Genomic DNA, 12,480 nt, shown 5'->3' with positions numbered 1-12,480 from the left:
TTCTTACTTCTTCAGATTTCTTGACCTTTTACAAATAATTTTATAAAATTGTAACTCCTTTTTCCCACAATTTTATTAGCATGGATTAGTTGTACAAGGTGGTTTTATTGTGATATGTCCATCATATATACATATATATACATACATATATATGTATAAAGCTTGATTAGGCTTACCCCCATCACTCTCCCTCACTCCCCTCCCCAATTTCCAAACCAGTTTCAGCAAGCTTCATTGTTCCACCTTACACATGCACATAAAATATTTTCAGCAATAATTTTTGTGCATATGTGAAACACCATGATGAAAACCTTTTGAACAACTAGAATACACTTTAAAAAAAACAATGGACAAGACTGTAAAATAGGTCCTACCTGTCGGGGATGCTACAGAGATGGAGTAAGAACAAGAGTGTAAGGAGCTGTTCATAAGGTTAAAGGATGTGATTTCTAAGAAAGGCAGCTTATGACTCCTGACCCATGAAAATATTGAGAATTCCATTGGATAGATGCTCTGAGGGAAACAGCCTAACATATTTGGCACAAAAAAACTAGGAGACTGTGCTGAAAGCCTTTCAGTAATAACTTTTATCAAATCAGGAGTTAAAATTAATCAATGAAGTACTGTAAGGCTATATCTATTCTATTTATTCACCAGTAGAGTCTATACAAATGTTAAGACAAAGCTGACAGTACAAAAAAAGAAAAAAGAAATTCTAGTACTATGCATAGTTTGATGTCATGGAGTAAAAAATACAGATACAAGAAATTATGTAAGTTTAGAAGACATCACATCAAAAACTGTAATTCTTGGGAAAACCAACAGTGGAATGACAAAAGTGAAATCAGTTTATGAAAGCTAGATTTTCTATAGTGAGGTCATTTTGAAAGAGTTAAGAAATCCTTGCTCTTGAAAGAATACATTGAAAATGTATTAACAAAAAAGTCGAATTAATACTGAAATTATAAATTATCTTTCATTTCTGCTTTCAAAATAAGTTAAATTTTATTGGTTATCCTCTTCCCAGATGAAAATATTTTCACCCTCAAACATATAATATATCCTTAATACATTTCCATTGCTAATATTTAAGGCTATCACAACTTGGAAAATACCTAATAAGTAAGCTTGACCAAGTATAATGAAACAACAGTAACAGTTAATATTTTCTCTTGCTGCTTGGTTGAGATTTGTTTTTGAGTGCTGCAATCTGTTGTTTAATAAGTTGTTATTCCCATCAACCATTTTAAAGGTATTATTTGTCCAATTGGTATGACTTTGTGTGTTTGAGTTCACACCACCCACAACTAATGATGTATGCAAGAACAAACTTTTCTTTAAGTATGATTGAAATTTCTTTAAATTACTTTCTTCTTCTATGTCCATGAGGTTGATGCTTTCTGGCTTCCTTCTTTTATACACTTTATTGAAATAAGTCAGATCAAATGAATTACCAATAGCATCACTGGTGAAGTCTTTTCTCATATTTGCTGTATTCTTCTTAACCTTGAGTATGTTTTTGTTTGACTGTAGTAAACACGGATGTATTTTCATCCATAAATGGAAACCCAAGGAATTTTCAATATCAGAATCTTTTCGATAAGCAAATCCTCGGTCTTCATTTTCTGACTCGATAGTAACAGTCAGGATCGGGCAGTGTTGACCACAAATAGCATAGAGTCTATCCAAAGAATCACCTTCTTGAAGTGCAGCATGAGACATATTACTGCTAGGTAATGGTTGGTTTTTTATGGTATTATCAGAGACAGGGTGGACTTTGTTACTAACAGTTGTAAAGGAATGAGTGACAGATGTGCACACTCTTTCTGACCCATGATTACTCTTTTCCTCTATGTGATGATTTGGTACACTCTCTTTAGCACAAGTTTTATTCTGAACATCTGAAAAATCATCCCAAAAAGGCTCAGAGTCACTACCATGAGGTAAGTTAAAATAATTGCATTTCAGTTCCGGAGGTTGAGTCATTTCCTCCACTTCTGAAGAGGACAATTCAGCCATTCTTGGGCCTGGGGCCAGATTTCCAAAATGTGAATATGGCACATCAGTACTGCTATTATCAAGCAGGGTATCCACTGATGTGGTGTCTGCATTGCCGTACATACCAGGATGTTCAGATGACACCCTGAGCAAATGATTTTCTCTAAGAAGCCACTTACCTTTGTCAATAAGTTCTCCTTCCTCTTTGTCACTAAGGATCCAGTTAGGATCATTTTGTTTTGCATCATTTTCCACAATGTCATCAGCATGATAACTGTCCTGCACAACATTAACATCACATTTACCTTGTCTTTCATTCAAGGGTTCCTGTAACATAGGTGAACTACCAGATACCTGTGCAGAAGAGACAAAAGACTGACCTTCCACATCATAAAATCTTGCTTTCCTAGCAGAGTGAAATTCCACTGAGTTATAAGGATAAACTTGAGATCTATGTATAGACCCAGGAAAAAGGGATGGCTTAATAATGTCTGCTTTCCCATACAGCTTTTCTATTGTCCTTTTAACAAATCCTTTGTTGTATTCTTTCTCTTGAGCAATATCATCACTATTGTTGTGGTCATCACTAGATGTGTTACACGGCTGCTCACTCTCATTGTGTGGTCTATCATCTGTCCAGTCAGAAGTCACTGAACATTTGGAATATTTTTTTAAATCAACAGAAGACTTGCAATAACTACTGTTTTCCATGCTTTTCACCATTGTTTTAACTCTCGACTTAGTTTCTTTTGCAATGATGTCCTTTTCAGTACTTTGCTTGGAATCATAACAAAAATCTAAAGATGGTGGTGTCACTTGCCTCCCACTGGCTGTCTCAGAAACCACACCTTGTCTTTTTTCTCTTGTTATAAAATTCTTATTAGATTTGTCTATCAATTCCAAAATTTTACTGGCTTTTAACTCTTTTTCAAATGATTCTTCAGTAGAATTCTCTCTTACATTTACTGTATTAAATATATCAGTGTCCTGGTTTTCTAATTCCTCAAAGGACTCTAATTCTGAAATGTTATTTCTTTCACTTGATATGCTGTTAGTTACGGAACCTGGTTCTTCAGAAGTTCTAGATTCTTCCCTATCAAAGGATGTACTTTTATCGTGAAATTTCTTTAATGAATGATTTTTAAATTCATCTATAGAATTACACTTATCAACTTCTGGATCAGATTTATTTAGGAGAAGGGCACAGGGACTTAAATTACTATCACTTTGATGTGACAACGATATGTTTAAGTCATTATTATATCCAGAATCTGCTAAAATATTTACGTCTTTCTGGACTTCATCAACACTTTTGTACTCTTTGGTTAATTCCAAATTATCTGTATGTTCGTTTTCTTTGGAATGTAAAAAGCTGATGGTATTGCAGACTTGGATGGGACTATGGTTATCATAAACTGGGCAAGCTGCTTCATTGATATGATCCTCTTGAGCATAATCCTTATGGGAAAATATGCCATTTGTAGCTAGAAAATAAGCCTTATTCATGGAAGTCTGATCCATTGCACAACCATCACTAGTGAAAAAAGTATGATTGTGGTTACATATAATATTCTCAGTACATACCTTACATGGAGAATCACATAACTTGCTAGTCATCTCTGAAATACAGAACTCAGTGCAACAGGCCTCACTGGAAGAGTGGCCTCCATCCAAAGACTTTCTTTGTATTCTTTCACTTTCACTGCACTTAGGAGCTTCCTGAATGTTGTCAGTGGTACAATTTGAAGAGGGACCTGCAGGTATCATACCTTGACTTTTCTCTATGGATTCACTGCAGTTTGTGGTAGATTCTACTAAACAAGCAACAGCAGCCTTCAAGTCATCAGCTTCCTCTGTAATAGCAACATGCTTTAGAAACTCCAACAATGCAAGTGTTTCAGATCTGTTAGTAAACTCAGGTGCATCACCTTGATGGAAACTATTCATACTCTCCTTTAGGTTTAGCACCAAGAGCCAAGCAAGAAGGAGATTGGTGGATACATTATGTATTGCTGAAGGTAAAGAGACACCTGAAAGCGGACCTGGCATTTGAAGAACTCCATTCTGAATCTTATAAATACTAGGCACTGAAGCTTGTAGTTGGCGAAGCAAAAGGAATGGTAAAAGGTCTTTTGTCATGTTGTCTTCCATATAATCTACTTGAATGGCAGCCTCTACACTTTTCCCTTTTATTTCCTGGTACACAAGGCTTACCTCTGGTTCAGGCTTTTCAGTAGATATCTGAGTTTTAGTGTCATGATCATTAATAGCTGATTTTGTCAAAGTACAAAATTCATGCAGGGAAATTAAATAAGCATCCTCCAGAGATAAATCCTGGCTTTCACAGAGATCTTTGTTAAGTTCTTCACCATCCTCTTTGGCAATAAGAGATTTACATACCTCTTCACATACATTATCTCTTACCAAAGTGGCATTTTTAGTTACATGCTTATTTCTTTCCATAACAAAATTATTTCTTTTTTCAGAACTTGTATGAGAATTATTTCCTGGAAAACCATTACTATTATAAGTTACCACATTCCTTTCTTTTTTGGATAGTGAAGCTGATTTCCTAGTTTCTAATGTTGAATATGGATTTAGGTTCTGCAACCATCTCTGTATATAATTTTGAACTGAATGATGCGCTATATCCTCAGGAAAATCAGCTTTTTTCAAGGAAGCTAAAGAATGTTCTCTGGTTGTGACATGTTGTTTACTTACAATAGCACCTGATTTCAATTTATCCCCTTTTTGTTTTTTCTGGCTCTTCAAAGTTATACGTGAATCATTAACTTTTGGAATGGAACTCTTTTTTGCCATTCCTCTCAAGTTTCTAGATGCCATTTCTTCTTGAGACTTTAGTCCATGAAAACCTTTTAGTTTTTGCTCTAGGCTAAACACATGAAATAAACTTCTATTTTCCATGGTACTTTTGAAATATTTAGACTCATTAGGAAGAAATACTTCATCTCCTTGACCAACTTCTCTCTTTTTAGGTCCTCCCAAGCTTACTTTCTTTAATGTTTTGAATTTTCTTTTGGCTAAAAGTCCTTGGGTCTTAAAATTCTGAATCGTATTTAATTTATTTCTGTGGATATTCTTGGAAACTGTGGGACTGAGATTACTTTGGGAACAAAAATTATTTGATTCAATTGCCTTATCATCTGTATGGGTATCTTCCTCACAAAGCATGCCCCCTTTAAGGGTACTGCCTGAATCTTGCAAGATGGCTTCCTGTGTAATTCTACGTCTGTTTATTCTTGCACTAACATTGGAGAGTCCTTTGGCTGCAATAGCTCCATCCTGATATCTGGAATTTATCACTTGCTGGTGATATTTCTTCTTCTTCCTTTTGCTGGCAACAGATGGCAAAATCTTCTTTTCAATTTCTGGAGGATTGGTTAAGCCACACTGAGCAAATTCATTCACTAGTCTACCAAGTTTTGTCGTGTCAGTAGAGGATCCCAGTGAAGCACGAACCTCAGAAATACTTCTGTCAGTTTCAGAGCTGCTCCTTGAAGAATGAGCTGCATCTGCTGAAGCAGGACCTAATCTATTGGTGGAATTATCATAAGTTCTCAAGTTTTTGCTATCAGTTTTGCTGTCTGATATTACACTATTAACCACACACTCCTCTATAGTTGAGCTTTCTGATATGGTTGGTGGTAAACCATTATTATGTGACATCTTTAACGTCTTCTGACTTGTAATTTCTATAACACCAGAACTTATTGCACTTGACTTAAGGAGTCTACTTTCCTTTTTTCTTTCTAAAGGTGACTCCATCTGCTCATTGTTACTAATCTGAAGAAGTACCGGTTTGTTAGATACTGATGACATTTTACTGCAAGAATGTGTGAACATGTGATACTCAGATTTGTTTTCTCCACCTTCTCTTTCTTCACTATAAGAAAATTGTTTCTCCTGAACTTCTGTTTCAGATACTAAGGTCACACTCCCTATCACAGATTTCTTTTGTCTTACTCTCCTTGGTCCAGGTGTAGGGGGCCTATAAAAATGATTCTTTACTTGATTCTGACTCTGCTGGATGTTATCTATGTCCACAGCAGTATTTTCCCAACTAGCAGAACTGTAAGTCTCAGCCTTTCTATCTGTCCCTTGCATGTTTATTTCCTCTGTCAAACTACCCTCTTTCTTGCTGCCTGAAACATCTCCAGTAAAGGAACATGTTCCAAGTTTTAAACTAGATGACTGATTATCTGTTCCTCCTGAAAAACTGTCACTCTTTTCAGCATTATTAGAAAGATCAGCTCTATTAACAGTGGTCGTCCACTTTACGGTTTCCTCCTCTTTTATCTTGAATCGAACTTTCATCTCAATGGTCACAGTACCATCTTGATTAAAAACAATTGATTTCTCAATATCATCTTCAGAAGGATAGATTGTTAAGTTCTGAGAATCATGTTTTTCTAAAGCCAAGCAATTTTCATTAGCAAAAGAGTAGTCTGAGTAGTAATGTGTTTTGTCAGAAGAAACAGAATAAACCTGGGAACTTGGGATTGAAGGCATATGTGTGCTCACTTTCAAGATTTTTAAGAATAAAAAATGCCCACATCAAAGTTCAATATGGAAAGCAGAAAAGTTATAAATATCCAATGTAAGAGGCAGCAAAAAAAAGAAGAGAAAGCAAACATTAGTACAAAAATATTATGTTTTCTGTATTTCATAGTATAGTTATGTATCCAAACTCTATGCATTCAATAAATATTTGAGAAAACTTACTATAACACCTGGTATATCCTGTCTTTAAACCACTGGTAAAGAGAAACCTACAATTCTATGTCAATGAGGAAATTAATAGAATTTTAGCAACTTCAATAACATACTTTAATCATTAATTTAATATTCACTACATAAACAGGGTAGTTGTGTCATATATTAATATGACACAAAAGAGAACACCATTAGACATAAGTCTGGATTTTTACTGTTGTTGCTTTGAGATAGGTTCTTACTACAATAGCCCAGACTAGCCTTAATCTTCAAGTGTTTCAGTTATACTTATGTGCCACCACACACACCCACCTTTAATACCCACAGCCCTTTTTTTTTGGGGGGTCAGTCATGGGGCTTAAACTCTGGGCCTGCACACTGTCCCTGAGCTCTTCAGCTCAAGGCAAGCACTCTGTCAACTTGTGCCACTGCGCAACTTCCAGTTTTCTGGTGTTTAAGTGGATATAAGAGTCTCATGGACTTTTCTGCCCAGGCTGGCTTTGAACCACGATCCTCAGATCTCAGCCTCCTGAGTAACTAGGATTACAGGCGTGAGCCACTGGTGACCAGCTTTAATATCACTTTTAATGTGCTCTTACCATTAACTCTGGTACTTTTGCTTCTCAAATTCAGTCAAATTCTTAGTAGTTTATATAGGTTTGCACATGTTCACCATCAGCTAATCACATTTAATGTTTCAGTTTAAATCCAAAAATATTTTCATTATTTTTTGGTATACTTTTACCAAAATTGTAAGTGAAAATGTTTCACTCTTAATTTATTAAGCAAAACTTAAAGCCCACAGATTTTTTTAAATGATCAAAAATCCTAATCAGAAGTCACCATCAGACACAAAAGAAGGGTAGGCTTGATGGCACACACCTGTACTCTCAGCTCTGGGAAAGTTAAGGCAGGGGGACTACAAGTTCCAGGCTACTCTGGTCTAGTCCCAGATTATCCTGGGCTATTAAACTGTATTTCGTCTCAAGAAAAGAAGGGAGATGGAAGGCAAAAAAAATGAAATTATTTTAGTGAAAGGGCCAACAGTTCTATCAATGTATAACATACATCTGGCAGCCTAATGCCTATAAAAATAAGTGCAGATTGATGATATATTGAGTATACTGGTAAAATAATTAAATGACAGCAGTGTGTTTTACCCACATAAGCAAAAAGAATATTACTTCTTAAAATGCATATTATTCCATTTATAAAGACAATGAAAATTTAAAATTCGAGTATAATGTATATCAGTATTTTAGGATAGAGCTAAAGTTTCTCTGTAAATACTAAACACAATGAATAATGAGATTAGCATTGACTTAAGAAAGCCCTCCTGCTTTGATATCGAAAGAGTAATGCCTCACAAAGCAGCAAACACAGGGAATTAACCTATATTACTGTTAATCAGCATGAACTGGTTAAATGAACATTTCTGTTAATAAAAAGAGGTCCTATGGACTGATTGTGTGTGTGTGTTAGTGCCAGTCCTGAGGACTGATCTCAGAGAATGAGCACTGTCCCTGAATTTTCACTCTACCACATGAGCCACAGCTTCACTTCTGACTTTTTTGGTGGTTAATTGGAGAGAAGAGTCTCTCAGACTTTCCTAGCCAAGCTGGCTTTAAATCACAATCCTCAGATCTCAGCCTCCTGAGTAGCTAGGATTACAGATGTGAGCCACAGGTGCCTGGCTGAACAGATTATTTTTACAGGAACAATTTCAGAGGACAAAGCATATAAATTTGAAAATAATACAGCATCTCCAATACTCCACCAAGCTCAGCTATGAATGCTACTATTCAGAAAACAAAAGGCAACTATCAGCTATGTCACTTAAACAGGTTACATAAAATTCCTCTCCAAAACAATAATTAGGCTACTTTATTTAAAAAAAAACTGTGTATGGCTTGCCCATGTAATTGTAACTCCTCTGTATGGTATTTTCACAATTAAAAAAAAAAAGAAACTGTACGGTGACTTGCACCTGTAAATCTAGTTACTCAGGTAGCTAAGAGGAGGAGAATTCAATTAAAGACTAACCCAGAATAAAGATTCCTAAGACCCCTTTTCAAGCAATATCTGGGTATGCTGGAACACATCAGCTGGGATGAGCTTGGGAGGATCATAGTTCTAGGCAACAGGGCAAAAAGTTCACAGGTCCAGACAAATAACAAAACTCTATCATAAAAAAAAAAAACAGCAAATAACCATTGCAAAAAAAGAAAAAGAGTTTGAAATGTGGCTCAGCAGTAGAGTGGGTTCAAACCCTAGTACCATAAAAATTAAAATATAAAAGCATAACTCATCAATTTAAATATATATATATATATATATATATATCATTAGTTGACTTGGAAAAGTCTTTAAAAATTACAATAATCTCCTTCTAACTATAAATACCCAATTTCATTTTAGGATTTTTTTAAGCCTCTCATGTGTTCTGTGTTAAATAAAATTGGTCATTAAAGCACTGTTGAAAACAAGAAAAAAATCTCTAGACTAAAGGCCTACATATTTATAAGTTACTTACTCTTTCTGTTTTCTGACCTAGCATTTCCCTTCCGGTGCACACGGTGAGAGATCCCTGGTAATCTAGCAGGAAGCAAGTACTTTTGGACGTCATAATTTCCTGGTTTAAATGGCTCTTTTCCTGCTGCCACCACAGCTCCAGAACTCAGAATCACTGCCTGGAGACTAGGAACCTAGAAGAAACCAATGAGTCATGGTCCTTATGTGAGCAAGTTTTCTTCTTTTCATGTAGTAATTTTATAACTGAGTGAATCAATTCACCATCTTCAAGGCTTATAAAAAGATAACCACTCATTTTGTTAGGCCTCAATGATATCTACAAAAATAAGTGAAAATAACAACCACAAAAAAGCAGAAACATAAGTCATTGGGAACCTACATACTAGCTGAAGCTGAAGAGAAACAAGTTGGTCTTTGGTCCTAACTGAAAAAAGTCAAATATGCCCTAAGCTGGTCCCTGGTAGCTCAAGCCTGTAATCCTGGATAGTCAGAAGGGTGAGATCAGAGACTTCAGCTCGAAAAGTCTGAGAGACTTCATCTCCTATTAATCAACATAAAAAGCTGGACAAAAGACACAGCTAAAATGGCAGAGCACCAGCCATGACCAAGAGAGTAAAGAGAAAGCATGAGACCCTGAGTTCAGGTCATAGTACCAGTGGGGGGGGGGGGGGTCGTCATACATTTCTGCCCAAAGTCTGATGCAATCAAGTGCCTGGCTGTACTCAGAGCCACCTAGGAAAGGGCTTATTGAAAACAGTCTGGATAGATGTGGTCTCTTGAGAACATATTATGAACTAGAGATCTGCCAGGAGGAATTTCAGGAAAATGTTTTGTCTAACTAGATTGTCAAAACTTGATTCTGTGCCAAAGGAAGACATAATAGAAGAGGAAACTCTTGTGACCAAAACCCAGATTCTAAGGGCAAAACAAAATCACTCTCTATAAGCTCAACAAGGGGTACAGGAAAACTAGAGAGAAGGGAAGGAAGGAGTGATGAGAGGAGGGAGAGAAAGCTCGCCCACCAATGCAGAGAGAACTTTAACAGAGAAATGGAACTTTAAAAAAAAGAAGGTGGGAGACTGGAAAGGAACAAAGAGATCTAGAACAGAAACAGAACTCTAAGAGAACTTGAACAAAGAATTGGAACTCAGAGAGATGTGGACAGAAGAGAGAACAAGAACAAAGAGAACTGAAGTAGAACAGAAAGAAAAGAGAAAAAACTAACAAAGAGAACTGGAAGAACACTAACAGGGAAGTGGAACATAAGGAAGGAACTAGAACACAAGAAAGAGAAGCACAAGAGAGAGCTGGAATGCAGAACTAGAACAGAGAGAGAACTAGGGCAGAGGGAACTGAAACAGAACTATAACTGAGAGAAATGGAACTCATAAATGAAACAGAGAGCAAGCTGGAACAGAAAGAACTAGAACAGGGAGAACAGGAGGAACTTAGAAACTTATAACAAGAACAGAGAAAGAACTGAAATTCAGAGAGAACTGGAACAAAGAGAAGTAGAACAGGGAAAACTGTCACAGAGAGAACTGGAACTCAGAGAGACCTGGGAGCCAGGGAGGTCGCTAACAGAGAGGACTGGAACACAAGGCAAGAACTGGAACTTGCAAGTGTAATAGAACTAGAACAGAGAGAACTGAAGCGGGGGGGGGGGGGGGGGGAAGGGGGGGATGGAAGGTGGCTCAGTGGTAGAGTACCTGGGAGGCCAGGGCGGGCGAGGCCAGGGCGGCCTTTTCCAGGACCTGACTCCCACCTGGCCCCAAGCCCGCCCGGTGCCAGCGGGGCTTCCCCACCTCTCTCCCACCATCCACCTGGCTCACCTTCCTTCCATCCGTGGCATACAGTTTGGTCACTGGGCGCTGCATGACCGCGGTCAGGTGCTGTAGAAAGACCTCAAAGCTCTGAGTGACCCTCCTGGTCAGTAGGACTGTGCGCCTGGTCTTGGGGTCGCCATTCCGGAACACCAGGAGCCTCCTCGGGGCGCGGGGCATGCTGGGAGCGGCAACAACAGTGGGGTGTAGGGACGCATGCGCACTTATGGCAAGGCTGCTGAGCCAGGGCCTCGGACGCCTGCGGGCCCTGTCCAGGTCCACCGGCTGCACCTTGCGGCCATGCGAGCACAAGTAGGACTCACCATCCTCCAGTTCCTCCAGCCTAGTGATATTATGCCGGCCTCGCGGGGTACTGATGTTCCTCACCCCGAAAGGCAAGGGCACCTTCCTGGACAAATTATCCAGCAAAGCGTCGAAGGTCTTGAAGGAACGAGGGTTGATCACCACCCTGACTCCTCCGAACTGGGGATCTCCGCTCTTATAGAAGCTGATCCGCTTGGCCACCACAGGATGAGTGATGCTTAAATGACGGCGGGAGGGAACTTGACCGTCAGAAGTTCTATGAATGGTGGAAAAACTAGTACTAGGAGTCTCACTCATGTTGGTTGAGACCTACAGAGGAAAGCAAATTGTTCAGAATAACATTCTGCAGATGCACCATAGAGAATATATGATAATCCTAATGCATGCTAATTATATTTGATAGACATGCAGGATATCCCTAGGATTGTATTTATTCATTATGCTAACAACTTTGAAGGAAAATTTGAAAGGACCACAGTAAAAAAAATTATACACAAAGCAATAAATAAGAACATTTATAATTGAAAAATTAAAAGGCTACAGACAGTAATAAGGACCAACATAAATTATAATGTATACTCCTACTCAGTGGAAAACTTCAGCCATTAAATATGGCTGTATAGATGTGTAATTTGGGTCATAGACCAATGACCATGACATAGTTGGACATAGTGACTTGATTTTGTATTCCTACAACCCCAGCACTAGAGAGGCTGAGGCAGGGAAATCACAAGTTCAATACCAGCTTGAACTACATATCCAGAGCTTGAAAACAAAGATGATAATCATGACATATAACTGAGAAAGTAGTTTGAAAACCATATATGCAATTATGTTGACTTATATAGGAACATCCTTATCCTAATTGGGAAAAGTCCATAAATATACATGTAAGCCAGTGTTAATGCACATCACCACAGCAAGGCAGAGCTATGAACATTTGTAGGACTTATTTTCATTTTTGTTTTCCTTCTACTAGAGATATAGTCCTGAGGCTCTCAACATGCTACACAAGCACTCTACTGCTAACCTACCTCCCCAGCCCCATTTCATATTTATTTTACACTGA

At 37.8% G+C, this 12,480-nt stretch overlaps 1 protein-coding gene across 1 annotated transcript; it reads right to left on the bottom strand.

Annotated features, from left to right (window-relative positions):
• Nucleotides 1-1,005: 1,005 nt before the first annotated feature.
• Nucleotides 1,006-11,708, bottom strand: Rp1 (retinitis pigmentosa 1 (autosomal dominant)). The gene is made up of 3 exons (XM_013009298.1): nucleotides 11,097-11,708; nucleotides 9,266-9,437; nucleotides 1,006-6,539 (listed from the first exon to the last, which is right to left on the bottom strand). The coding sequence occupies exons 1-3, from the start codon at nucleotides 11,706-11,708 to the stop codon at nucleotides 1,006-1,008; spliced, it is 6,318 nt and encodes a 2,105-aa protein (XP_012864752.1).
• Nucleotides 11,709-12,480: the final 772 nt, after the last annotated feature.

The sequence above is a fragment of the Dipodomys ordii genome, unplaced genomic scaffold (genome assembly GCF_000151885.1).
Source record: "Dipodomys ordii isolate 6190 unplaced genomic scaffold, Dord_2.0 Scaffold9, whole genome shotgun sequence".
NCBI lineage: Eukaryota > Metazoa > Chordata > Mammalia > Rodentia > Heteromyidae > Dipodomys > Dipodomys ordii.
Note: the sequence above shows the minus strand (reverse complement) of the source record. Positions and strands in the feature narration are given on the sequence as shown.

Bases quoted from the DNA above. Each gene is read 5' to 3' on its own strand.
- Rp1 (XM_013009298.1), bottom strand. From the start codon at position 11,708: ATGAGTGAGACTCCTAGTACTAGTTTTTCCACCATTCATAGAACTTCT. The intron at 9,438-11,096 runs GTGAGCCAGGTG...GGTTTCTTCTAG, and splicing joins ATGCCACGGATGGAAGGAAG to GTTCCTAGTCTCCAGGCAGT. The intron at 6,540-9,265 runs GTAAGTAACTTA...AAATCTTGAAAG, and splicing joins TAGGTCAGAAAACAGAAAGA to TGAGCACACATATGCCTTCA.